The following is a 27969-nucleotide window of genomic DNA, read 5'->3' as shown; positions in this document are numbered from 1 at the left end:
TTTTATTCTTTTTCTTTTTTAAATCTCATTTTTTCTAATAACATCTTTAAAAGCAGGCTGAATTATTTCGAATTGTGTCTGTTTTCTCCTGGTCCTGGCAAAGTACCCAGCTTCACACCCAAGAGTTTCTGCAAGGGGCCAGCAAAGTTCTTGACACTGATGGAGCTGCTCACTCTTTTAGATGCCACGGTGAATGGGAGCTGTGGCGGGAGCTTGCCAGCGTCACTGTAACTGAGATGGCATTGCAAGTAATACTGAGCCCAGAAAGACGCCAGCATCCGTCACGCCTTCCCTGGTTCTGTGCATGCCGGGAAATACATGCACACAGCAGCCCCCTCCCCGCCCCCCCCCCCCATTTGAAAGCTTCAACCTGAAAGGTAGCAGCTGACAGCAGAGCATGTACATTAGCACAAGGTGTGTGCCAGGTCCTCGCTGCTAGACTTTTAGGTGCATCTAGGGTTGTTTTGGGATTCACTGAATCTCAAGCCTAAAATAATACAGGCGCAAATCCAGATGTTCTAGGTAGTATCCATCCTCTAGGTTGTAACCCTAGTTCTGCGGTACTGGGTTGGATGGGGAAGGATTGATGGGTCCTTTTATCCTTGGACTTCTCTGAAGAGATCTCCAAGGAATTGGGATGGGAGAACAGGGTGGTGGAGAATGGGAGCTGAAGATCTTTTCCTGCTTTTACAGACTGTGCAGGGAATTGGCCAGATACGAAGGCAGCTCTAGTGTACGTGCTGAAATACCTAAAATAAGCCATGCAAACAAATCAGTCGTATGTTATCCAGATGGGACTGTTCAAATCCAATAATAGCAGTAAAGTGCTCCCGAACTCTGCGGAGAGAGAGATTATAGAAGGATCAGGTATAATTATAGTGCCTTATTATTACCATTCTCATCATTCTTTCTAACAAAGCCCTTCAATAGGATGAAAAAACTTCTTGCAGGCGAATGTAATGTGTTTGCTGGCATTTTTTCATTCTTCCTTCCAAGGCTGTTCAACTCAGTCCCTGTGAATGGTGTTAATAAATACCATAATGATCTTGGACTACATTATTTTTCAGATGATACCTTCTGAAGCATCTCTCTATGGCCTTGACTACAGCAAACCCTTCTTCTGAAACACCTCACTGCTGCTACCACTAGTGAGAGCACCAGCAAAAATACCCCTCTGCTGCTCTGCTCCTTGTTTTGATACATGCTTTTCCAAGCAGGGTTAAGCAAAACCCTTAAAATATTATTGGCTGCAAAGTGGCTTATCTGTATATATACTATAGGCCAGTCAGCCTCACCTCCGTCCCTGGAAAGGTGATGGAGCAGTTCATCCTGGAGGTCATCTCCAGGCATGTAGAGGACAAGAAGATTATCAGAAACAGCGTGGATTCACCAAGGGAAGATCATGCTTGATCAACCTGGTAGCCTTCTATGATGGCGTGACTGGCTGGGTTGACGAAGGGAGAGCAGTGGATGTTGTCTATCTTGACTTCCGCAAGGCATTTGACACTGTCTCCCATAGCATCCTCACAGGCAAGCTAAGGAAGTGTGGGCTGGATGAGTGGACAGTGAAATGGACAGAGAACTGTCTCAGCAACAGAACTCAGAGAGTTGTGATCAATAGAGCAGAATCTGGATGGAGGCCTGTCACTAGTGGTGTTGCCCAGGGGTCTGTGCTGGGTCCAGTCCTATTAAATATTCCTCAATGACCTGGATGAAGGGATAGAGTGTAACCTCAGCAAGTTTGCTGATGATACCAGGCTGGGAGGAGTGGCTGATACGCCAGAAGGCTGTGCTGCCATTCAGCGAAACCTGGATGGGCTGGAGAGCTGGGCCGAGGGGAACCTCAGGAAATTCAACAGGAGCAAGTGTAAGGTCCTACACCTGAGGAGGAACAACCCCATGCACCAGTACAGGTGCTGAACTACTGGAAAGCAGCTCTGTTGAGAAGGACCTGGGAGTGCTGGTAGACAACAAGTTGACCATGAGCCAGCACTGTGCCCTTGTGGCCAAGAAGGCCAACAATATTCTGGGCTGCATTAAAGGGAGTGTGGCCAGCAGATTGAGAGGTTATCCTCCCCCTCTACTCTGCCCTAGTGAGACCACATTTGGAGTACTCTGTCCAGTTCTGGACCCCCCAGTTTAAGAAGGACATGGAACTGCTGGAGCAAGTCCAGCAGACAGCTACGAAGATGATCAGGGGACTGGAGCATCTCTCTTATGAGGAAAGGCTGAGAGACTTGGGTTTGTTCAGCCTGGCGAAGACTGAGGGGAGATTTCATCAATACCTAAAAATATCTAAAGGGTGGGTGTCAGGACGATGGGACTAGGCTCTTTTCAATACTGCCAATGACAGGACAAGGGGCAATGGGCACAAGTTGGAACACAGGCAGTTCCATCTCAATATGAGGAAAATCATCTTTCCTGTGAGGCTGACAGAGCAGTGGAACAGGCTGCCCAGGCAGGTTGTGGAGTCTCCTTCCCTGGAGAAGTTCAAAACACACCTGGATGCCCCCTGATCTAGGTGTCCCTGCTCAAGCAGTGGGGGTTGGATGAGATGATCTCCAGAGGGCCCTTCCAAACCCTACCATTCTATGATTCCTTGAATAGAGGTGGAATTACTTAGCAAATATTCTCTACTTTGGAAAAAGTCATAGAGCTGGTGGTATGTATCTGCAAGCTATTCTCCCCCACCTGAGTCCTGTCTCCTCCGAACACCATCAGGGCTTGTGAGACAAGCCAAGGGTTATCAGAATCAGACCCCGGGCAAAATGGGTGTGGGAAACACGCATCCTTGTGTGCAGGTTGGTCTTGTGGGCTGGCACCACTGAGAGAAGGAAAAAGGCCTCCTGGCATTTTTCAGCAGTATCCTTTTCCGGGTCACTGCAGATCCTGGAAGTGTTGCCATCGGAGGAGCCTTATGGTGCAAGGGAGCTATACTCACCACAGAGGCATGGCACAGCCCCACAGCAGCTCTGCAACCCAGCATGGACTTCCCGGGGAGGGGATTTCTCACAGGAGGGAAGTCCCAGTCGCCTCTTCCACTTTTGTGGCTTCCCTAGCCTCAGAGAAACTTAGTATGGGGAAAAGCTGTCAGTGTGTGGACGGTAAAAACTCTCCCAACACATCTCATTCTTAATCTGCAGCTCTCCCTGCATTGCTGTCTGTGTGGCCCTGATGCAGTGAAACCCTCACGCCTCTCTCAGCCTGGGGAGATGCCTGCACCTGTGTCAAGTCTTGCGGTACAGGATAGCATCTGTCCCAGGCTTCACGTCTCCATGCCCTGCTTGCCTGCAGGTCCTGGGCAAACTAGGAGGAGAGGCAGTGCAGTTCAAACAGATGCAGCAGGCTTTGGGGGACGGGTTAGGTTTGTTTCTCAGGGTGGGAGGAAGGGGCGGTTTGCTGAGATGGGTCTTTCTCTTTTCTCCTTCTCTCCTCCTCTCCCCTGAGCACCTTGGCAGAGCCTTGCTCTCAGCTCAATGAAAGTAGGGCAGAACCTAACCACATTTCAAGCTGTCTGCGTTTTTGGATTCTGGGTAACTGCGATCTCTATCTGTTCCTAGAAAAGATTTAAACAACTTATAAACCACAGCTGGGCAGCGATAATAAAGGAAGCAGTACTGGGGTGGGGAAGGATCTCCCCAGCATGTGCAGAGTGGGAAGAGGGGGGTCTGCAGGAGAAGCCTTGGGCTCAGCTGTGGTAGAGAGTCTTTGCATGGCTACTTGGGCTACAGGGGGTCCCAGGGGGGGTCCCTTAGGGAAACATCAGCAAGTATTAGTAGCTGGATATAAAATGCATCTGTGTGTGTACCTGTACACACATGCATATATACATATATATAAAGATCAAGTGGAGATACATTTAGCCACAGGAGAAGGGGTCTGAACCCCGCTGTGGTATCCACCTAGTCCCACCTCCATGCACTTGTTCTCACTGAGGTTGTGTCTCCGCACAGACAGGACATGCTTCCTCTTGCACTCTGGGGATTTTTTGCATTTCTGATTTCCCATCCCCGTTGGACCCACATCTACCATCACACGGCTTTCCAGGAAGGAGAGACCCCTTTCACTGGGCTGTTTGGAGTGGGTTCAGGCTCAGTTCCCAACCTCCAGGCCCACAGAGAAGTTCAGAAAACCCCTCACAGCTCTCCCCCTGCCCTACAGCAACCTCAGCTGCTCCTGGTGGGCTCATCAGTGCTTTGCAAGGGTTTGAAAAATAAAACCTAATGATGATCCTTGTGCATGAGTCCAAAACTATAGGTCCTTGTCCTGCAGTCCTGTCAGCGAGGGATGTAGACAACAGGTGGGAAACTGGGGGGGTGAGGAGGGTAGACAGAACAAAACATATTTCTATACTGGCAAAAAACCCAGCAGAGAGGTGATTCTTCCAGCAAATGCTTTTGCCAGGTTGCTTTATTTAATTTGGATAGCCAGAATAGGGCCTGGTGGTGAAAAGATGTTTTTCTACCCTAGAAGAGTGTGCTATAACAGCTGTGTCAGACTGTGTATTCTCCACAGTTCATGATAAAAGCAAAGTTGAGGAATTAATAGGGAAAAAAAGCAATATTAATTTGCCAGTGAGATACTTAGCTACTTAATCCCTTCCCAGCCTTCCTCCAAGGAGCTGGCAGAGGCCTTGTGTGCACAAGAAAAGCCATGTGGATCTAAATTGGGGTGTAACTGCATGCACATGTCTGCTGCAAGGGTCTGTACTGGTTCCAGAGGTTGCTGTTGCTGTGATGAGGGTCATGTGCCCCAACACCTTGAGCTGGAAAGCTGCTGCAGGCCGAAGACAGGGTCCCAGCTAAAAAAAAAAATAGGGAAGACATTAAAAGGAAAGGGGGGAAAAAAAACCACAGAAAAAAGCAAGGGGAGGAACAGGGGAGGGAATGAGGTAGCCTGGGTGCACAGGAGTGCAGGGTCTCGTTGAATGAGCTCGGTGGGAAGGAGCTTGGATTTCAAGGCAGCGTGGGGCAGGCCTGGGTACCTGGAGGTGATCAGAAGCTGCTCTCTGCCATGGTGCAGGGAGCTGGGGCTGGCACAGCTGGCTGGCTCAAAGTGGGACTTGTTGAGGCCGGAGCAGCTTTCCTGTGCAGAGGAGGCCAGAAGGGCCATCTGGCGAAGCCATCGCTGGCAGGGACTGGTCCTGCGGATCCCTTGCAACTGCTGCCACCTTGTCTGACATGAACCTTCCTGTTCCTGCCTCACACAGAACCCAGCCCCTGCCAAAGCTGCCTGTCTCCCACCCTTGCCCCTTATGGAGAGGATGCACAGCCTTTCACTCATGAGGATTTCAGGGCATGATGTGCACACCTCAAGGTGTGCAGCTGGTGGGGAAAGGGGTTGGGGGCTCCTGTTTTAAGAAAGAACAGCTGTGAGCTGTCAGCAGTGTGCCTTGCCCCCAGCCAGCATCCCACCACCAGCATTTTTGCTGCTAATGTGAGGAAGTTTGGGCTGGCCCGGCCATGGCACCTCAGGTCTGGTGACACATCCTGCGGCCGTGGCAGAGCTGCACGCCTGTGACTCCTGCTCTTGTACTCCCACGGGGGGCTGGCAAGGCAGGCTGCCAGGGCCAGTGACAGCAGCCGCACGCCCTTGGGGCACAGCAGCTAGCCGGCGGCTGTTTGTAGAGGCACTGATTTGAGCCTGCCACTGTTGAGGCAACCACAGCGAGCTGAACACCACCACCAAGCCTTGACTAGTGCATCATCACCGGTTAGAGGCATAAAATAGGCACCTGGGCTTTGCTGGTCATGGAAAGTATGTAAAAAGCTTTCCCAGGAAAAATTGGTGTACAGATCATCTCTGCTTCCTCGGCTGCTGCAGCAAGAGCCCAGCCAGGGCCCACACGCAGTGCCAGGAGGCCTCTGCAAGCTGAGAAGTATCATTCATAATAAAACTGCACTACTCACCAGCGCTGGCAGGAGTTTCCAGAGCACCCTTGGCGTAGGAGGGATGGCTTGCGAGCAGCTGGGGTAGACGGCACCAGGCACTGGAAACAACACTGCCCATGGCTCCCCATGCTTTGCCCCCCAGCTGGGGGCCGCCATCCAAAAGGGCTCAGTAGACGTGACTCAGCCACCATTGCTTGGCTGCCCATTGCGAGCTGGGGCTGCGAGGGGAGCTGCCAGCAGTGGGGCGAGTGGGGAGTGTGGGGTGACAGGTCCAGGCTGCTGCCGGGACAGTGGCCTCTTGCAGTACAGGGGGATGAGGAGGGCAGCAGGCATGGATGAAACCCACTACAGCAGGGCCACGCATCTGACAGACCCTGCAGTAAGGTTTATTTTCCTGTCTCGTGCTTGCTCCCGCCTAACAGGCAAACCTCTACTGCGGTCTCTGCAGCTTGCTGAGTAAATGTTGTTCTTCGAGTTGTTGATTACGGTTAATTAGCATTAATTCTGCCTTAAATGGATCCTAGTTGTGCTCGTTTTCTCCGGGGTTACAGCTGCGGTGCTGCTGAGCAGAGAGAGGCGCGGAGCGGTGCCGGGTGCGAAACACGGCGTCTCCCCGCGGGTGGCCTGGGACGGTGGCGGGGGAGGGGGATGGGGGTGGGTGAGGGAGAGAGGAGGAGGAGGTGGTGGAGGAGGAGGAGGTGGTGGTGGAGCAGGACGGGCCCCGCACAGCGCAGGCTTTTTGCACACTTCATTTTCAGAGGTTTCAGGTTTTTCCTTTCACCTGTACCGAAAGGAAAAAATACAGTAATCGCTGCTGGTCGCATCGCTGGCCGCGGGGCTCGGCCGTGCCGCAGCCGCCGGGACCGGGGCGGGAGCGGGGCGCGGCCGGGCAGACGGCGCCATCTTGTGGGCGAGGGCGCGGGTTGGCGGGCGACGGGTGCTGCCCCTCGGCCCCTCGCCCTGCCACCGAGCCAGGCCGGGGCTGGCTGGCGGGTGTCCCTCCGCATTAGCCGAGGCGGCTTCCCTTTCCCGGGTGAGCTGCCCCGGGAAAGCTTTTATGCTCTCGCACGAGTGGACAAAGCATGGCCCACTCTGCTGTCAGCAGGGCAGCTCCCGCCTTGCTTCTGCCCGGGGCTTGGCCAGGTGGATGTCCTCCTGGAAGGTGGCAGCCTGAGAAGGCCAAGAAGTGCTTCCAGGCGAAGTCCCACTCGCCCTGGCTTGCCACACAGGCTGTAAGAGGGAGCCTGAGAAGGGGAGCCGTAGGGAATGCCTCGAGGTTGAGGTGCAGCCATGCAGCGTCAGCCCCCAAGAGTGGATCAGGCGTGTGATGATAATTTAGTCCCTGGGATTCTTTCCAGTAGATGAACAGAGAAAGAGCAGAAGCAGGGTGATTTTTGAGGCAGACTCATTTTGCTGGTGAAAGGGAATTATAGACGTGCCCCCTCCCTTCCCCACAGTGGTGTCAACACCTTTCTTTTTTTTCTGGTTTCCCCTCGAGTCACTGATTGTTCTCTTCCCTAGAGCAGTTCAACGGGTAGAAACATAGCGAGGGCATTGGCAGCTTTTACCTCAGCATCATCCAGCCCTGCTGAGAGGCACTCGACACACAACAGTGGTAAAAATGCTGGCAGAGGTACAGCCCTGCTCGCGCTGGCTCTCCTATCGCTCCTGCCGCCAGACAGAGGGAAACTGTACGCCGCAGAGTCTGGGGTTAGAGGAGTCAAAGAGATTGTGAATCCTCAGAGGTGCGCGTGTTGCCGCTGGCTGGCTTTCCAGCGATGGGGGATTGAGCTGGTCTCTGACAAGGCAGCAAATCCAGAGCTGCCGTGCTGGGGAATGCTCTGAAGCGCGCTCTGCCATGAGGCTTGTTGAGTTGCTGCAGCTCTTCTCTGCGCCAAGCGGTGTTTCTCTTTTGGATGGTGGTGGTGTTAAATGCTTCAGCAATAAAGAGGCTTTGTTGTGGTCTCTCCAGCATTGCTTTTGCCTTGGCTAGCAGCAGCCTTTTTGTCTGAATAAATGCTTTCCCTGGAGTTGGCTGTGGGGCCATGTGTGGGCACGTGTGTGTATGCACGCATGCCTTTACTTGTGGGTGTACATAGGACACAGCTGCAAACAGGCAAGTCTGGTAGGTTCAGCACTTGCCCAAACTTGTTGTTGTTCCTGCACGCCAGAACAATGTGCTTTTCCTCATGGTGTGGAATGCTGGCCACTGTTGCGGGCTTTTAACAGCACTTGAGTGAAATTAATGGCTGCTTTCCAGCTACAAGCAGAAACTGTTGCTAGCACCTGGCCCAATTCTGTATTTAGTCTCAGGAAGCGATCAGCATTCGCTGCATCAAAGGAAGGACCAAGCCATACAGATCCTGGCCAGTCTGTGCTATGGCAGGGCTACAGCTGGACTGGCAGTTCCCTCCTCATCACGCTGCAGGGACCAGCTCACACACAGCAGTGCACTGTATAATGCATGAGTGAAGGTCATATGGTGACCTATTCCTTTGAAGCTTTGTAATTTATTTCCTTTGGCACAGGTATCCTAGTTAGTTTCACCTAAGTTTTGGGGGGATCAGTTCAGCTCCCCTACAGGCTTTTAATAGAAACATACAACTCTCCAGATTTTCCTCATCTTCCTCCCATTTATGTCTCCAGGGTTAAAACCCAGTCCAGAATCCCCAGACCAAATTGAATTAGAATTTAACATTCAAAGATTCAGGCTCCCTTTAGGCTCTAAGGAACAGAATGTCATCCCGTCTCGCAGTTAATAGCTGCTGGGTAGTCGTTTCAAAGCCATTTCTTTTCAGCAAGCTCTACCATAGCAAATTCCAGCAGTGAATGTATTTCTGGCCTGGCCATGCCTCTAATCCCACAGCTGAGTCTTACATGTGATCTCTTTTGAAATGCTAGATCTATATATATATTTTTTTTTTAAATTCCAGACTGCGATATTTCTAGGACTTGGCATTTAGAGTGGCAACAGGGTTGTTTATAGGAAGAGAAGGGAAAGGACAGAAGGAGGATGTTGACCTAGCAGCCCTACAAACCTACCGCGCTTAATCCACTTATTGCTCTGAATTCCTGAAGCAGATAAATGCTGATAACAGTTAAAACACATCACTGACAGGAGCAGCATGTTCTGTCCTCTAGAAATACATCAATGCTGGAAATTGCAAAGCTGCGTGCTACCATGGGGATGAGCATGATACAAGAGCTGAGGAAGCCCTCGCTGTTCAGCGGAGTTCTTCCACAGGAGGCTAGTAAGCCCTTGACCCCTTCTCCCTCCCCACCCCAACTGCCTTGAGATGCTGTTCAGGCCCGAGAAATGCTGCCGAGCACTGCTGTAACCCTGCAGCCCCCCAGAGCCACAGCTGCCTGATCTGTGCCTACATATCTGAAATACCAAGTGAGCCCCGAGTGTCTTGTTACCGCTTTTGATTGTCCTCGTTGCTCAGCATTAAGACCTGCGAGGAGCGATTTCCAGCTGAGACCAGCCCCATGCAGCTCATGTCAGTGTGTCTTGGGGAGAGGAGATGGTTTTGGCTAATCTGAGCTAAACCTTCCCTGGAGGAGTGCAGCTGCTGCACCAGTCTTACAGAACCACACAAAGCCACTTGCTCCTCTCCCCATCTGTCAGGGCTCTCAGCAAGGTACCAGAGCCATCCCTGGGCTCTGGTCACAGTGGCCACAGCTGTGTGCTGCCCCCTTTGTCAAGGCCCCTTCCTTCTGAGGACCTGTCCAAGGCTGAAGAGGAGGAAAAATGCTGTAAACCAAAGTTCGCTTTGGAGCAAAGCTTGCTCCTACAAACTCTGGAGGGATAAAACATCCAATAGAGAGTGATTTTGACTATGTGTAGTTTACAGGCTCACCTACCTTCTTTGCTCTTTCCCAGCACAGCTATTCCCCACCAGACTCCACAGCCCAGCGCCCCGTGTGAGCAGGCACCCTTGAAATCGCAGCAAAGTGCTTTCTTGTGGACTGTGCAAACATCTCACAAGAAGGGTGAAAGGAGGAAGCTGCCTAGAGAGAAGTGAAGACCTCTTAGACATCAGGGGTTTTTTGAGTCAGACGCTGCTCAGCTGTTGTGTTGCAGATGTCTTAGCTGAAAAAAAGCTTTCGTTGAAATCAAAGGCTCTTCATGAGTATAGGCAGCAGGATCCTCCCACAAAGAGAGGGTTTTCTTCTTCAAAGGGCTCTCCTTAGATTTCCCTACAATAGATTTCTTAAAGCTTGCCTGCATTGCAAAGCTGATTCAGAGCCAGCATTGTGTGGATCTGAAACATCACAGCTGTTAGCGATGAATTTGCTGTCTGGTTGTTCTCACTTCTGGAATATGAGTGCCTTCCTCCAAAGTGATCTGGTGGAGGAGTTGGCTGTGGAGGGAAGTTTTGTGCAGTCAGGAGGACAGTGGAGCTGTTCCTCTGTACTGACTGCTGGTGCGGGTACTTGTTTTCCATGTTGAAAGCAAAACAGATGATTCCACACTTGACCATTCACATAAAGAGAGAGTTTGATGGTGCTACTCTGCCCTGAACCCACACCCTGTGGCAGTGCTCAGTAGCTTCCCCATGTGAACAAAGCACTCAATTAAGATAAAGTAAGACACCCTTATGCCAAAACTTGGATGGACCATGCAGTGAGGTAATCAGGAATAGCTGCTCCAGAACAACTGTGTAAACAAATCCTTGCAAAATTATGGTAAAAATCTCACTGTGCCATTTTTAAGCTTGTCCATCGCTCCAGAGTCAATTGAACCCTTCACTGAATTTCACCACATTCACCTCAAATGTCCTCGATCTGCATCAGTCACAGCACATTTTTTTCCATATTCCAATATGGGGCTTCAGTCACTGGGGAAGGTGATGAAGTTTGCTTTATATGCATATGATATTTTATGGTCATCAGGAGACAAAGCTCTATGCGTTAAAGAGCTTATGGTCTCATCTTTGGACATCCACTGGTACGTGTAACACCATTGCAATAGTACAGAGAAATGAACCCTGGTGTTGGGAGGAGTCTGACTGAAAAGCAGAAGAGCCTGCGTCTGCCAGGAACAGCTTGCCAAAAGCAGTGTGTGTCCATCCCGCCTGTCCCTTCACAAACAGGAGGGGATCAAGAAGCTGCCCAGCTGTGGGAATACCTGACAAATACCCATCTCTTATGCCTTTTGGATCTTCATATCTGGTTGCTTTCTTACAGCCTTTGACCTCCATCATGGCACCTAATCTAAAAGTCATCTTCCTGTTTCTTTGGTTGCTTCAATGTGGAGGTAAAAAAGCATTTTTTAAATTCCTTTTGTTTACTCTCACATTTGTTCATATTAGAGCATTTTCAGCTGCTATCTTTTGCTAATTTCCAGAGATCTCCTCTAGGAATTTGCACGCTGCTGCTATTTCTGTCTTTTAAGCATTTCAAAGATGAGAGAGAATGCTCAAGAAAGGAGGAACATGGGAGAAGGGTTAGATAACCTAAATAAAATGGTTTGTCTTTTTCCCTGGCATGTTCTTCTCAAGCTAATGGCTCCTGGGATATGGTGAAAAGATGGATCTCTCCTCTGTTTTGCTACAGCAGTGCTTAGCCATGTCTTATATAGAAACTATATTCATGTGTGTTCTGCTGGCTAGAGATGAGAAGGGTGATGAATGATGAATGATTTTAGAAAATAAGGCCCAGAAGAGACCGCTCGGGTTATCATTCCCACAGCGTCTGCAGGATTTTCTGTTACCGTCTTTCCATAATATTGTATCTACTGTTCGCAGGACTGTGCACTCACAATGAATGAGCTTGTCCCTTAGGACTGTACTGTATCTCCGTTGCTTTTATGGCTAAGAACCTTTCGCTAGTGATGTAACATAAGCTCTTCCTTACTCTCAGGCTATTGTCCCTGGCTATGTCATCCATAGAGGATTTTCCTTAACGAGTGTTACTTCCCAACCGTCCTTTCTGGACAGTGGCCGTGCCCTCCCTCCATTATTGCCCCCCACAACGCTTCCTCAGTGCTCGGCATTCAGCAGCGCTAAGTCTGAGTTGCCTTTTCCGATGCTGAGTCCCGCTGTGCAGAGGTGATGCTGCTGTTGCAATGCAGTGTTAGCACACGATGACAGGAAAGCAAGCCTGGCTGTGCTCTGGGACAGCTTTAATGCCTTGTTATGAGCCTGTTCATAGATGCAGAACCCTGGGGAATCCCATCAAAAGCATGAATGGAAAAGCCTGCCCATCCCCTGCTTTCTCTCTCTACCTTTTTTCCCCGTTTCTGTTTTCATGTTTCTGAAGGATTCCTTCATTTTGTAACAAGACTTGTATGTAAGTTTCTGGTTCCCCTTTTTAAAGACAACAATGGTTTGCACGGGTCTCCTCTTAAGTTGCTTTACGTCTGGTGTTATGTCAGCTGCCAAACAAATAGGCTCAGAAACTGCCTGATGTTAAACCCAGATTTGTCTGGGAAGCCAAAGAGGTCCTGTACCCGAGGCTCCTTACTAGCCTATGGCTTACTCTTAGCTTTTTTATTTTTTTATTAAACAAAACAGGGAGTGAACTGTGGTGTGGTTCCCCGTCTGTGCTTGTTAATCCTCTTTTGTAACTCCCAACATCATTGCCTGCTGAACTGCAGTGATAGATCACTTTCAACAGCCCTGTCTGTGTAAGGAGGAAGCGCATGAAGGGCATGATCTCCCATCTCTCTGCCTAAGATACTGTCACATATAGATGCTTAAGATCTGCAGTCTTCTGCAGATAGTTCCCATATCTAGCATCGAGTCTTGTGCTTTGCTGCCCATTTGAGGCAGCAAAAGTTCAGAGTGATTAAGCTGTGCCTTATTTCTCATGGCCCCGGAGCTGGCCCCTGTGCAGAATATGCAATTTCCTCCCTCACTTGTGCTTCAGAAATACACAGTTCCACCGATAACACCTGCTTGTGTACAGCACCTTCACTGGCACAGAGTCATCGCATAGGCACATGCAGATGCCCAAGCAGAGGTTTGTAACTCAGGACTTTCAGGAGATGTCCAAGTAGCATTTGCCTTGGAAAATTGCTTTCTATTCATCCGCTGTAAACATAGTCTCACACTGCTGCAAAATCTGTTCACTTCCTGCGTCATTTCCTGTCTTTCTGCATGCTGGCATTGTACAGAGGAGCTCACGAGGGAAAAGGGGAAGCCTGTGAATACAACAGGCTATCATACATCACACAGCAATTACCTAAGAGATGTGGCAGATCACACAGGGCACGTGCTCTGAATCACTCAGTTTCTGGGAAGGGCCAACAGTGTGTGCTACAGGTACGCTTCCCGACATACGGTTATTTTCACCATATGATCCTGTCTTTGGGGCAGCAGTCCTCTCCTGACTTAAAGTGATATTAGGTAACTGCTAACACTTATTACCCTTACAGGGGAAAATGTCGATGTACAGCAGAAGCCTCCAATCCAGGTTGCACTGCTCAAGGAAGGAATATCCATCCCCTGTACAATCATCTTTCCTTACATGCCGAAATACACCAAATTTTCAATCTTCTATTACTGGATTAATTTACTGGACCAGAAAACATCCATCTATAATAGGTCAGAAGATGTAGCCATCCCTTCTGGAAAAGAGAATAAGACTGCTACCTTATCTTACGACCACATCATCGTGCCACTTGTAAACACCTTTTCTACTGGCACATACTACTGCAAGGTCAAATGGAATGGCTTCGAGAAAATGGGAATGGGAGTGTTTGTCCTTGCTAGAGGTAAGTGAACAACCAGAAAGGAAGGGAAGGCAGTTAAAAATCAGCTGGATCTGGCTAGGAAAATATGATCTTTGCTCTTCTTTTCCTCTACCAAAACACGCTATAAAGTCAGGTGGGAATAATACTTTATGCCCAATACTTCATGCCATCAGAGTTGCATGCGCTTTACACAGGTGACCTGTGCTACTGTTCCCAGTGCACAAATGGGGACACAAAGAGGCAGTAATTTATATCTGCCCTGCCACAGTCTCCTGGGAACAGCAGGCATAAAGTCAGGGTCTAACCAGAGAGCCTGGGGACTGGGTCAGAGGGTGCTTTTAGGTGTCAGTGCCCAGGACACAGTGCGGTTTGGCCTTTAGCAGTATGACAGAGATGGTTGAACACAAGGTCAGTAGTTAGGGTGCTCATCGTAATCATATGTACAAGTTAGTTGCTCACCGTGAGGGGCTCACGAACAGGTTAGGGGCTCACAGTAATCCCTCCTCCTTTTCCATGTGGTACAAGGGGTTGGTTGTTCTGTTAATGTACAGATTAGAAAGCAAGGGAGAGCTTCAGGTCATGATAAGAGGAATGACATAGAAAAGTGATGAGGACATGCATGCTGCTGGCTGGCTGGATTTGCATTACTGAATGCTGGATACGAAAAACTTCTTAGAAAGCGTAAATGTGAAGAGCCATGACAGAAGAGCTTTGCTACACCGGTCAGAGGATGCCTACAGGACCCACCCTGCCAGTTTGTGTGGCCTGATTGCTTTCCACCATCTGTCTTTGTGCCCTTATCACTAAAGACCTTTGTCAGCCTCTACCTACCACCTTTCTTGGCTCTTATAGTTATGTCACCTCTCTTTAATCTACATGAAGTGCAGCTGCTTATATCCTCTCTCTTTTGCATGATTCTTCAGCTGTACCCTGCTCTCTGTTCAGTCAGACCAGGTTTTGAAGGGTGTGTGCATCTGTGCCACCATATTCTGCACTGCTTCTGTATTTTAGCTCTCTCAGGGCTCTTTACAGTGTTAAAAATGCAGCAGGATTGCAACTTCCACTCACACTGTGAATCTTTTGCCTTCTTTCTTACAGGTACAGGGTATGTAGAGCCCTCTCATGGGCAGGAAGTCCTTATTACCTTTACCACTCTTCTTGCTGCATTGAGCATCACTGCAACAGCTCTGCTTCTGTGGAAAAGAAAGGCAAGTTATAACCAAATAAAAAGAAATCCCTGATATGGCCCATTCTAGGAATTTATTTCACTTGCTTCTAGCTTGGCTGGATTGGAAGTCCCCATGCTGAAATTTTCCATGCTGGGTGTCTGCCTCAGGTTTATTTTCTTTTTTTAAGTTCAGTCTTTCTGAGAAAAAAAGATTACAGGAAAGACAAAACAAGTAATTGATTTGCCCATTAAAGAAGTTCTGGTAATCTTTTTGACTCTGGCATGCTCTGCTTATAGCAAGGATCTGACACAGGGCAAGAGGTCACACTAGCAGTGTGCTGGCCCTGAGAATACTCAAGGAGATGTAGCCTTGTGATGGGTCTTTGGCAAATTGCAGTCGTGCATGCTCAGTTGTGGCTCTTGTCAATTCAGAAGCTCGGTTGTCTAAATAAGCCCCTGTGAGGCTGCCTTTCTACACACTGCCTGTCAGACAGGTAGCATCCTGTGCACCCAAGCAAGTCTGTTGCAGCCCTGGTGGCAGGAGGAGGGCAGGACTTTCCCTGTTTCTAATCCTCTTTCAAGATGGAGGCTACTCAACTGCATTCCTGAGCCATGGCTTGGCACCATAGAAGAAAACAATCTGCAGTGTGGAGGGAATGGGGTCCAGGCTGGAAGGAGCCTCAGGAGGGAAACTGGGACTGGAATCTGGAGCGAGGAAGCAATGGAGCTTGTAGGAGGGTGTTAAGACTGGACTGACAGTGCCCCTCAGGTGAGCAGATCAGTGGCACAGCTTGGGACCAGCTGGGTAAGGAAGTGGAAGCTGGGATGAGTAGCTGAGGGCAAAGGGTAAACTAGGAGTGGGGAAGAAAGGATGTAGATAGCAGGAGAAGAAAAGCCAAAGGTAGGGCTGAAAGATCTGGATGAGACAGGGGCCCTGTGGAAAAACTCTGGAGTCATGATACTGGAATCCCTGTTGTTTTGGGAAAACCTACTGCTGCCAATACTGCCACCCTCAGTTGTCCAAAACAGCATCCTCAGCATTCTTCCAGAGATCTCAAGGCTGGCTTAAAAAAAACTGATGTCTTTCAGAATGTAATTTAGGGATGGCTGTCTTCCAACCATGGAGTATCCCCCATATTTACTCTTTCAACCTGCTCTCTGCCACCACGACAGCAGGCTCCCTGCATGCATTGTTATGTGGAAGCTGTGCTGCTGGTACAGTCCTATGACTCCAAGGAGCATCAGGCTTCAGCACACATAGAGATCATGAGGTTGAAAGAGAACGGCAGCAGTTGGCAGACCTGGTAGTTTTGTGAGACTTACCTTGCAGGCAGTCTGATGGAGGGGGAAGGAGTGTAAGTGGCAGAGTGACTAGGCTGGAGACAGGCCCCATCTCTGCTTGCCTAGACAGTGTCTCCATGGGGATGAGGAAGCAAGCATTGTCACGACTTGCCAATTGGCATCTCTAGATTTTGAGGTGGGCTGGCAAGTCTCAGACCTACAGGCTCTCCTTGGGGCCTGAAGAGATTGTGCAGTCATTACATTTGCCCTCCTGCAGCACACAGCCCATATTTCTCACCACAGCTTGCTCAGACCTGCTGGTTTAAAAATGTTTATCTTTAAGAGAAGCTATTTAGCATCCTCCTTAGTTACTAATGGACTGGAAAGCAGTTCATCGTTTTCATGTGATGTGAATATAATCATCCCACTTCTTTCCGAATTAGAACAGAGATACTTAGCAAAGCCTTCTGCCTCTGCTGCCTCCTCTCTTGCTTGCTGAGCAGGGCCAACCCTTATCTGTGCATGAATGGAGTGTGTTCAAGGAGAACTCATCCAATGCAAAAAACATTTCAGAGGAAGATACCTTCTTTCTTCAAAGCCATGCTGGACCTGCACATTAGTGTATCACTGACTATATGTCATCATTAATGTTTGTCTGGTGCTCTTCTCTAGACTGCGTATTAGCAAAAGCTTCCCAGCCAAATCCTGACAAAAATCACTCAATTTTGCCTCTCTGAAATTCCCACACACACTTTGAACAGGGCCCTGCTTTACTCCCTGTCCTACAGCGCTGTTGTGTGCTGTTAAATACTTACACCCTCCATCCAGCTAAGTTTCAGTGGTTGTCGTGGTTTAACCCCAGCCAGCAACTAAGCGCAAGCAGCCACTTGCTTACTCCCCCCTGGTGGGATGGGGGAGAGAATCAAAAGTGTAAAAGTGAGAAAACTCGTGGGTTGAGATAAAGACAGTTTAATAAGTAAAGCAAAAGCCACATGCGCAAGCAAAGCAAAACAAGGAATTCATTCACACCTTCCCATCGGCAGGCAGGTGTTCAGCCATCTCCAGGACTCCATCACACATAACGGTTACTTGGGAAGACAAACACCATCGCTCCGAACATCCCCCCTTCCTTCTTCTTCCCCCAGCTTTATATTGCTGAGCGTAATGTCATATCATGTGGGATATCCCTTTGATCAGTTGAGGTCAGCTGTCCCAGCTGTGTCCCCTCCCAGCTTCTTGTGCACCCCCAGCCTACAGGCTGGTGGGGTGGTGTGAGAAGCAGAAAAGGCCTTGACTCTGTGTAAGCCCTGCTCAGCAATAACAAAAATATCCCTGTATTATCAACGCTGTTTTCAGCACAAATCAAAAACACAACCCCATACTAGCTACTATAAAGAAGATTAACTCTATCCCAGCCAAAACCAGCACAGTGGTGGAAGTGGTTTCTATGTAAACAGAGAGACCAGTTCGCCTTTCCACTGCTCCAGTGCAAGTCATCAGACTCCTCCATTTTACCCTGTAGTGAGGAAAGGGACCAGCCTGCGTTTGCAGAGAGTGCCAGCATTCTTTGCTGTGGAAGCGCTCAGGGCAGGTGCGAGCAGCTGACTTTGACATACCATTGGTGTTCACTTCATCTTTGGGGAGATGGTGTTTTCTCCAAATACGTCATTTGGTGTCTTGTCCTCAGCAGGTGCTGTGCCCTAGAAGGAACCAGCTAAATATCCTGAGACACAAGGTGGAAACGCAGCCCCCTCCAGCCAGCCCACCACCACCACCACCACCACCTCCTGTCTATGATGTGAGTACCAGAATCGCCCTCTATCCCTTCTGTCCCCGTCATGGTACAACCCTTCCTTTCCCTGCCCTGCCACAGTAGAGACAACACCAATATGATGATGTGAAACATAAGCAATACCTGCATACCAGATTGGTACTGGTGATGTCGCTCCTGTGCTCTGCCCTGCTTAGCTTCTCTCAGGACTGTGCATGCTGCGTGTCTCCATCCTGGTTCCACTCGTGGCATCCCTGGTGCCAAAGCCTTGCACCATGCCCTGCTGGGCAGCACCCTTCCCTCTGCCAGCAGTGTGGTGGCACAGAGTAGCAAGTGCAGGGCCAGAGAGGATTCCTGGTGGTAGAGGTAGAAGGGTCTCCAGAAGTCAAGAAGGAAGAGGGGATCTCAGCCCCAGTTTGTACTGTAGAGTGTCTCAAGGAAATGCCCCCCTCCCTACCCAGCTGGAGAATGATGGCTGAGGAGAGAGGCAGAAAGAAGTGCTCCCCAAACAACTCCGGCTGTTTAGAGCTCCTGCTCTAACACACTTGTGTCTGTGTCACAGACCACTGCAGTCCTGAGCAGGCTGACTAGCTCTCAGGGGAGAAAAGAGCAAGAAGAGAGTGAAGGGAGTCTCTTTTTTGGACCAATTCCCATTTCATTGCATAGGATCTCCTTCTTCCATTTCTCAAACTGGGTAACACCGACTGCTCCCACTCCCTGAGCCCAGTAGAGGCAGTGTCATAGGTAATAGGATTGGAATGGCTCTCCTGAAATGCCAGGCGCAGACCTCAGCTACCTCAAGTAACCATGACCCCTAATCCCATTTACAACCCATCCAGCCCCATTTAAAATGGATTCCTCTTTCTTCTTTTACCCCCATGGGAGGGCTGTTCCACTAAAAAGGGAAGGGGTTTTTTTTCCCCATGATCTGTGGGACAAATGAGGAGGAATAAAATGAACTGAGTAGAGAAGGATGTTGCCTGAATATTGGGAAACCTTTCTGACTGTGAGGTCTATAAGGGCTGGAAAAGTCTCTCCAAGGAAAACCTGTAAGCTCTGCTGCGTTAATCATTTAAACTAAACAAAATGAAGCTCTGGAGAATCTACTTCAGAGAGGAGCAAAGCTCTGCCAAGGAGGCAGGAGACTGGATAGGGGGCAGATACAAAGAAGACGATGGGCCTGCTTTCTTCTCATTCTCACTTTGCAGTTGAGGGGGACACTGTTTTGTGGCCCTTTCATTTTTGGGGTAGAGGTTTAAAAGAAAGCACTATATATGGTATGCGATATGTTTATTCTGGACAAAAAAACAATGCTTTGGGTAAAGGAGGTTGCAGGTTAGAAACCTTTTCATTTGTATCAGGTAATGTCTTTTTAATTCGGGCTTATAAAAATCCAAATGGGTAGTTTCCTGCTGAAGTGGATGATTTCTGCAAGGAGACAAAAAAAAAATAAAATCCATTTCTCGCTCAGTCGGCCTCGTCATGCATCCTTAGCTCCATCTTAATTACATGTTTCATCATGTTGTTCTGTTCAGGAGGCCCCACTAAGGCTAATCTAGCAAGCCAGCAGAGCCAGCCTTAGGCACAGGCAGTTCGGGAGCTGGCTGGGCCCCTGTGCTTGCAGGAGCCCTGTGGACCTGGCCCAGCCGACCTTCCCCCGAAGCCCGTTCCCCACATGCCAGCTGTGCGGAGTTCTTAGCCAGCCTGGTGTGCAGGGCAGGTGCCTCAGCCTGCTTTGGCAGAGCTGCAAGCAGCCTCAGACCACCTCCTGCGTGCTGGGGGGTACCAGCCCGCCCACTGGAGGTTACTTTACAGTGGAGCAGCTGGTGCCGGGTGATTCGTTCAGGCATGAAGCAGCAACTCCTGCCACAGACACCGCGCATGGTGAGAGCAGGGCTGCAAGGTGAGGAGGGGGGAGGCCGCGACGTGTAACGGGGAAGTTAATGGGGGAGAGAGGGCGAGAGCCCTGGGGTGGAGACCCTGTGTTGGATGGGCCCTGAGGACAGGTGAAAGGAGTGGAAAGTCGACAAACATTATTTCCTATGAAAGATGACTCTGGTGCCCTGCTGCTAAATTTTGTTGGAACTACGCATGGTGTAAACCCAGCCCTGCAAACTGCATTTGAAATTAGGTGTGTTGTGAAAACCCGCTGGTGTTAAATCGGGTGTTGAACACAGTGCTTAATTCACGAGGAGGGCAGAAATCTATGGTCAGTATTGAGGTAAGCTAAGGCGAGAAAATGGGAAGGACAAGCGAGAAGCAACTTCAAGTGATGAGATAAAGGAGGTCAGAGTTTAGGGGACGGGACAGAAGGCCAGCGTGTGCCAGATGTGCTATCTGTGGGTGAAAGCAAGAGGTCAGAGACTGGAAAAAGGTTGTGTCAGAGACTGGAAAAAGGTTGTGTCAGAGAACCACAGTGTCCTTGCAGGCCTGCAGCTGGGAGCAGGAGCAATAGGAGGCAGCACTGGACGTAAAAGTAAGGGCTTGGAACTGGCTGATGCAGCTCATTAAATGCTCTGTGTTATCCTACATGGCAGCACGGCTCACCCCAGCATGGGGTCCTTGCGCACCTTCTGCAAAGCCACCCTGCTGAACACCCACAGGAGCAAAATGCCTTCCCCACTGGCTCTTCCAGGTGCCACTGTTTACCTTGTGGTCCCTGGGGGTGGATGTACTCAGTGAAAATCAGCAGGTAGCAAAAAGCCCTGGTGATAAGGGGGCAGCCGGGCACCCGCTTTGTTCTCATTACCACTGCCAGGTGTTCCTTGACATCTTTGTTCTCCTGCAGCCCCAGAGCAGCTCTACCTCACTGCACTGCCCAGACCCAAACCTGTATTTTCCTCTGTCTTCCAGCTTAGCTGCCTAGTTAACAAACAGCTTGGAAATAACAATCCAAAGGACTCGCTTGATCCACTTTACACTTCAAACAAGCTTTTCTGAGCAGCAAACAGAACTCCTGCGGCACAGGGGGGTTCCAGAGCACAGGCGCTTTTCCTAGTGTGAGGCAAACAAGGAAGCTGCTTGGAGACGGAAAGGCATCTGCCAGCAGGGAGGGGAGAGGCCTGTGTGCCTCTCCTGTGAAAGTAGCAGGTGGTCAGTGACCAAGTAAAAGTAATTAATTTACAAATGGCAGTTTGAGACACCAGCTTTCCAACTGGCCGGCAAAGGACCAACATTGTCAACAGCCTCCATGGGAAGAGGGCTTGTGGAGGGAGGGAATCTTTTTTGGAGGATAAACACCAAAAGCATCCATCCTTCTCGCCTGTGAGTGGCTTCAGACTACAGCAGTGAAAGAGGTTGCCTGTCCTGGCAAGGGGACATGGAGCCAGGCTGCTGGGAGCGCAGCACGTGGGACGAGGTCCTCACTGCGAGCATTACAAAGAGAATTGAAAATAAGGATGGGGAAATGGGATTTTCTGTGTGCACATGTGCACATGCAAATAGTTGGGAATGTCTGTGTAGGCAAGTGGGCTGTTGGGAGTGGGAAGCAGACAGGTGAAATAATTTGACTGTTCCCAGAGGAGGAGTGAATGGGAGAGCCATGAATTGCTCCATTCACTGCGGCCCCCTCATATCTGAGTGCCTGTTTGTTCCAAGCCCTGCTCCCAAATGCTGCTCCTCTATCCTGCTCAAACAGCCGTCCTGCTGGCCATGATCCCAAAAGATGCTGAGCGTTTGCAACTCCAGATGAAATGATGGGGGTTCAGGTGATTGGCAGCCCCAGAATCAAGCCTCCATGTTTTGCTCGTCCTTCTCACTGTGTTGCAGGGCGCCTCGCTCCCTTTGCAGTCTCTCCACTAATACCATCTGCCCCTCTTGCGGCCGGAGCTCCTCCCATCTTCCTGTTGCCAGAGAAACAGCCACCTTGGCAACCTGCTGTCATCCTTGAAACAAACATGGAAAAGTCCTCCTGATTGTTATGTTTGATCCTTCAGGCAGATCTGGAACATCACTCAAACTGACACGCATCTCCTGTGACACGATTACCTGGGGGACCAGCGGGTGCATACGCATGTAGACTGTGTGTATGTGTTTCTCTGTGTGGGACCATGGATATGTTTGAGGGCGTGGGATTGTATTGATTTTTTAATTATTATTCTTTGCTCACTCTAAGAAGAAAAGAGAGTTCTGGCTTGGAAAAAAACACAGAAAATAAATAGAAATCATGCCCGATGTAGGGTTTCCCATTTTCGACAGTCCCTGTGCTTCAGGATCTCAGGTCACCTTTCTTCTCGTCCTTTTGTGCCCAGAATAAGCATGAGCAAGAGCCTGTGGGTGTCAGGCACCTAAACAGTTTTGGGCAATGCACAGCACTGCCAGTTACCTGTGGTCCCCATGGTGCACAGTATCCTTTCACGTGGCAGAGGGGCATATGGCAGAGGGGTCTTTATTCTGCATTCTGGGATAATTTGGAGTGGAGGGAGGCAGGGGCATTGCCATTGTTCTCCACTGCCTTACACAGGGTAGGTAACATCAAAGTCTGTCTCTGTGAGCCTGAAAAAGGAAGGTGATGCAGCTGCACCATGAAGATTTCAGGGGAAAATGATTTTCTTTTTGCCCAAATTCAGGTCAGGAACTTCAAAATTTTGGAGATGGCAGGGGTTTCTAAAAAACAGCACTCATGAGATGGGCAACAACCCAGAGGGCAATTAGTTGCTTTAAACCTAAGTAGTTTGTTTGACTCCTACTCTCTTCTCTTTTCCCTGTGCAGTGCCTGGATTTGCAGCAAGTTGATGTCTATTCTGTCCTCGAGAACAACACAAACAACCCATCACCCAGAAAGAGTTCTCCAGTGAAGGTAAGGGCTGGGGCCCTGTTCTTGGAGAGTTCCCTTATGCACTGGGCATATGAGGAAGGAAAACCCACAGAGTTGCCATGGCCACAGCAGTCCATAAGTGTGTCTCCAGTCCCACCAAAAGGGGGAAACGGGATGTGGCACCCACTTTTAAGCTAGGCTGCACATGTAGCCTGTCTTCCCTCTTCCGGCAGAACCCTTGCTCCTGCAGCTCTGCCAGTTTTGGCAGTCCCAGTTTCACGCAGATGCTTTGCTGTATGACGTATGCTGAAAGGCATTGAGGGGTTTGGCATTGCTGCTCCCTCTGAATGGGATGGACGTTCACAGAGAGTTTGCCAGATGCTAGTCCCAATATTGCCCTTTCCAGATTATTTAGGCAGCTGAGAAGTCCTCTGGGTTAGAGGAGTCTGTGCACCGGGGCAGACCCTGGACACAGCTTTGCTTTTACTGGCATTAAGCACCTGAGAGCCGTTTCATGGTAGCAGAAGCTAAGGTGGTCTGGACAGAGGCTGTCCCTATCAGCTCTGGGGCTCAGTAAAAGGCAGTGTGGGTACATTTTGGGCTTGGATTTTCTTGCTGAGGTGGAGTTACGAGTTAGAGTAAAGGAACTAAATCTACTTATAGTGAAAGTAGCTGCAACTCGGAATATGCAGGTGCAGATCAGTTGGGGGGGGCCACATGAAGCAGACCAGAGGCCCACACAGTCCTCTACCTTGCCTTTGGCAGGCATCAGCTGTTTCATAGGGACAAAACTTGCATTAGGCACCCCAGGGAACATTTCCTTCCTGTCCTCAGAACTTTGTTGTTCTTTTCTCCTCCAGTCCTCTTATCTGCTTAAAAAATATTTTCATTTTTCTAATGTTTGAAAATGTTCCTGAAAAATGTCTCCTTCTTCCTCCCACTGATGTCCTGTTGGGGAGTGTTCCCCAGGTTGCCAATACAGTGTGGAGCATGGCACCAGCTTCGGTTGGCACGATCCATCTGTTTCATGAAGGACAGTGTTTTCCATTGTCTGAGGCATTTTCACAACTCCCTCCTTTTAAGAAAAGGTGGTCTAAAATCGAGCGGCCTCTTCTGTCAGAGCTACTTGCCGTGTGGTCTGGTTCCAATGCCACTGGCCTCCTGCAGTTACTGCTGTGGGACTACAGTAGTTGGTGGTAGCAAAGGCAGCTGCAGGTATCTGGTTATTGCAGGGAAGCATGGGTTGTTTTATATAGGCTGTCTTATACCCCAGTGCATCATATGCACTGGAAAAGAGAGCATCCCTGGTTTTGTGTTCTTGCTGCATTTTGAATTAATTGGATATGGAGAACAGTAGGTCCCGATCCCTCTTTCCTGTTCTATTTATTCTTCTGTATACCTTTATCAGCTGTCTCCTTCAAAATGATTCAGTCTGGATGATGAGTTGCAGTGTGGGGGATTTTTTTTCCCTACTGTGAAGCTGTCTGGGCTGTGCTGAACTGCTTGTGTGTGGCCCATACCACTCAACCGCTGCTTTCGGGGGCCGCAGGTCTGTAAAACAGAGCAGGAGCAAAGCAATAAAGCAGGAGCAAATGAGCATCTGTGTGTGAGTGGGTCTGGTGCTGGTAGTCTCAGTCAGGGGGGGAAAGGTCAAAGCAGAGATGGGAGAAACAAAGGGGAAGAAAGCAAAGAGAGGGGATGGGATGAGCTCTCACAACAAGAGCAGACACTACCAAGTGTCCTCAGTTCTTGTGCTGGTCAGAAGGAAGGGAAGTGTGAGCGGCAGGGCACCATGATCTCTGCACAGGAGAATTTGACTGCACTTTCCACTTGCTTTGCCAGAACCTTGATCAGCTTCCCTCTCAGTCATCCTGGGTTGTGACCACCTGGGACTCTCTTCCTCCAGCTAGCTGTGCCAGAATATAACAGGGTGTTTTCCCTAAGGGCGAGACTTCTGGGCCTGTGGGTTTGGCCTGTGAGTGGGAGCTGGTATTGCTGAATGGTGGCTGACTCTGCTGTGGAGGGTCCAGGACAGCTTTTGCTGCTGGATGCTGTGCATAGAGGGGGAGCTGTAAAAGGAAGCAACGCAGAGAGCCCCTGAAACAAGAGCATTTGCATGCTGTCATGCTGGACTGTCAGCCAGCTTGGGTAGCAAGGGGTTAATCCCGGATGCTTTGGAGGTGCCTGCACTCAGCACTTTTGTAAAATGTTTTCCTTTGGTGGTGGCAACAGAGAAAATGCTAGTGTAGGTAGGGCTTCATTCACCCAGTGGCATTTCAGCTACTTGCTGTGTAACCTTGCTTACAGCAGGCCTGTGCCACACAGCGCTTAAAATATCAGTCTGTCAGCACCTTGTCTACACAAGGAACAGTTGTGAGGAATAGACTCAACTGTTGAAGAAACAGGATTGAGGAGGTCAGGGAATTCCTCCTTCACAGAATCCAAAGTGATTTATTTTTTTACCAAGTCCAATTTTCCCTCCCCTCCCTGTCTGACAGCTTTTTGGGGGAAGAGTGACAAGTAAAGGAGGCATCTTTATCCCTTGGGCTGGATTAGTCACGTTCGTCTCTGGCGGAGCAACATTTCTCACTGTAGTGGCTTCTGTTTCAGCAGATCACTTATAGCCATTTCTAACAGAACAAATGTCAGTGTCTGCTTATTAAGAATTAATTAATCTTCTTTTGAGTAATTTTCCTCCATTTCTTTTTTCTCCTTTTCATCATTCCACAGACACCTAAGAAGCAAGCAACTCTAGCAGAATCCTCTGATACATTGTATGAGAACATCTAACAGGGAAAATCTGACCCTGTGCGGACCAGACATCTTTCTGTACAGCAGAACTACTCTCTTACATCCCCAGTTCTCTGCAGAGATCCACAGTGACTTCAGGGCACAGCCACGAGGGACTTGTGAACCCGGGCTCCTTTTGAACTGCCCTTCATTAACAACAGAATGCATCTGTTCAAATCCCACCGGGACTCAGACTGCATTGATGCAGCAAAACTATTTTGCAGCAAAGCTGTTTGATACAAAAGAAAAGCTGCTTTTGTCAAGCACTCACATATATCTTAGAAAGGGTGCAGACTGGATCTGTGCAGGTTTCTCTCACCTGGCCTGGCTGAAATACTTAAATCTCGATCCTCTGTAAATGATAGGACAATCCAGAGACCTCCCTGCTCGCTGGCTTGATCTTCCGATCCTGACCCACAGCAGTTCATCTGATCCTGTGCTTATGGCTTTCCTGACATGGCCATCAGGCCTTCATGCACAGTTTAACCGAGATCCAAGCATCCACCTGCCCGTTTTTCCTTTCTCAGGAACTCCACAGTGAAACATGCTTTCTCATAATCTGCTAATCCCATCAAGTAGTCACAGATGCCTGCTGTGACCATACTCAGTCGACTCAAATCAGTGCTTCCGAGTAAGTACTTTCCCTTCAGCAGTATCAGCACTATACAGTGAGGACTGGATGCATGGACAGAGATAAAGATGGAGAAAAGGTAAACAGAAAAAATATCCCTGCCTGGCAACATGTCTCGGTGGTGGTGCCCTTTCCAGAACAACGAAGAGGAACAAGGAGGTGGGAACCCGAGGAAACAACTTTGCTGGGGCTGTGTAAGCCTGGTCTGGGGCCAGGTTCCAGCCCAGAGAAGTTCAAGCTGAGCCCCCCAATTTCCTGTTCTTCTTGGCAATGGGCATTGTTATCACTTGGGATTTTGAGCCCCTGTGGGAGCAAGCACAGTACCTCTGCAACACCAAAACCAATAGGTTTGCCTTTGTTTCAGCTGGCCAATTTTTCCCAATGAGGATATAAGGCTCCTTTACCACTACCCCCATACAATATTGGGCCAGGTAGACCAGTTCTGAAGCTTAGAACGCCTGGAGGGAGGCCCTAGAGGTGAATTTTCTATCCAAGCTCTTCACTCTCCTGTCAGCTGGAACCTGCCTACCATTTGTGCTGATGCATATTCTAGTTCTGGTAGGGAAGAGGTTACATTAAATATCCATATAACACGATCAAACCAGCGGATCAAAAAGCTGAGGCTGTTTTATCTCAGATTAAAAAACAACAACAAAATAACCACCAAATAAAACCAACCCAAAATAAGAATATGCAGCATAACTTGAGAGGAATCATAGAAACCTCTTTAAAGAAGATAAAATTAAAACCGAGCTCCAGGGTCATAGGACCCTCTCTGGTTGAAGATAATGTTGCTATGCATCAGAGATAGGGGCTATGGAAAATGTGGGCCTCCAGCCTTCCTATGCTATGTTTAAAGAGATAATCCGCTTATTGCTTTGCTCTTTTTATTAGAAGAGATTTCAAACATGCAATTTGGACTTTCTTTACCACAGGAAAATGCTTTTTCTCTTCCCAGTGTTGAGGAATTCATTTCAGAGAGAGCAATGAATAGACAGCATGGCTGATTAGTCCCGTTTTCCATTTGTTAAGTGATCACAACAATTATAAATAAATATTTTTGAAATCAACAATTTTAGTGTTTACTAATATGACCGGAAAACCTTTTATTCACAGAAAAATTTACAGAGGATTGTAGAGGTATAACAATTCCTTTCCTTAACAGATTTGAAGAAATGATGAGAAGAATTATAAATATGTTGCAGTGTGGCAATAAAATATTCAGTAGAAACTGGTGGATTAGATGAAAAGTGAAAAGTTTCAAAATAATGCTGCTTAGCTTTTGTGTTTTGCTTTTTAAATTTTATAAATGCTAAAAATACTGGGTGCTACTGGAAATTTCCTGGCAAGGACCCCACTTTGCAGTGAATTGATTTGTCTTGTCTTTCTCTTACATTTTTAAATAGTGTGTTTCTTACATTTATGCCTGAACAATTCTATATATTAAGTAGCTGAAGCTGTTTAAAATGAAACATAAGAGGAAGAATGGTATTTGGAATTTCTAGAACAGTCAGTGCTAAAGTACTGGAAGAATCACACCAGGTTCTGATCAATTAAGTGAAAAAGTTAAAACTTCCAAGAAACACTGGCAAGCCTGGGGATTTGGGCTGTGCAACAAAGCTTGCCAAAGTTGGTGGAGCCGGTGTTGATTTCAATGGGTTTTGGATTGGCCCTGCAAGGGTAAGGCTGCTGCGTGAGAAAAAGAAAGTTTTTGAAGCTATGTAGCCATGAAGTACTCACTTCTCTGTAGCCACAAGCTAATATCACTGGTTTAGCACCGTGCGCCATGTGCAGCAGCATCAGAGTGTGTGAGAGAGAAAGGTATAAAGCAGAAGACTATGAGAGCAGAGATGTTTTTAAATGGTAAGGAGTTTTCCAAGGAGGTATGAGGAAATGCCTTCAGGCACAGGTAGGAGAGACTAGGAAATACAAGTTATATAACATTTGTATAGCTACTTTGTAGCAGAGATTTGTTCAGGGAA

At 48.7% G+C, this 27969-nt stretch overlaps 1 protein-coding gene and 1 long non-coding RNA gene across 2 annotated transcripts; one reads left to right on the top strand and one right to left on the bottom strand.

Moving 5' to 3' along the window:
* Window positions 1–4394: 4394 nt before the first annotated feature.
* On the bottom strand, window positions 4395–6506 carry LOC142056670 (uncharacterized). The gene is made up of 2 exons (XR_012660437.1): window positions 5910–6506; window positions 4395–4801 (listed from the first exon to the last, which is right to left on the bottom strand). It is a non-coding gene; the product is annotated as an uncharacterized LOC142056670 (long non-coding RNA).
* Window positions 6507–10760: 4254 nt separating this feature from the next.
* NFAM1 (NFAT activating protein with ITAM motif 1) lies at window positions 10761–27337 on the top strand. The gene is given in 6 exon segments (XM_075078618.1): window positions 10761–11151; window positions 13273–13611; window positions 14689–14798; window positions 17730–17837; window positions 22522–22608; window positions 25297–27337. Coding segments are annotated over 6 exon segments (1095 nt in total). The 3' UTR covers window positions 25357–27337.
* Window positions 27338–27969: the final 632 nt, after the last annotated feature.

Source organism: Phalacrocorax aristotelis, chromosome 1, assembly GCF_949628215.1.
Source record: "Phalacrocorax aristotelis chromosome 1, bGulAri2.1, whole genome shotgun sequence".
In the NCBI taxonomy this organism is placed as follows: domain Eukaryota; kingdom Metazoa; phylum Chordata; class Aves; order Suliformes; family Phalacrocoracidae; genus Phalacrocorax; species Phalacrocorax aristotelis.
This window is presented reverse-complemented; position numbering and strand designations above follow the sequence as displayed.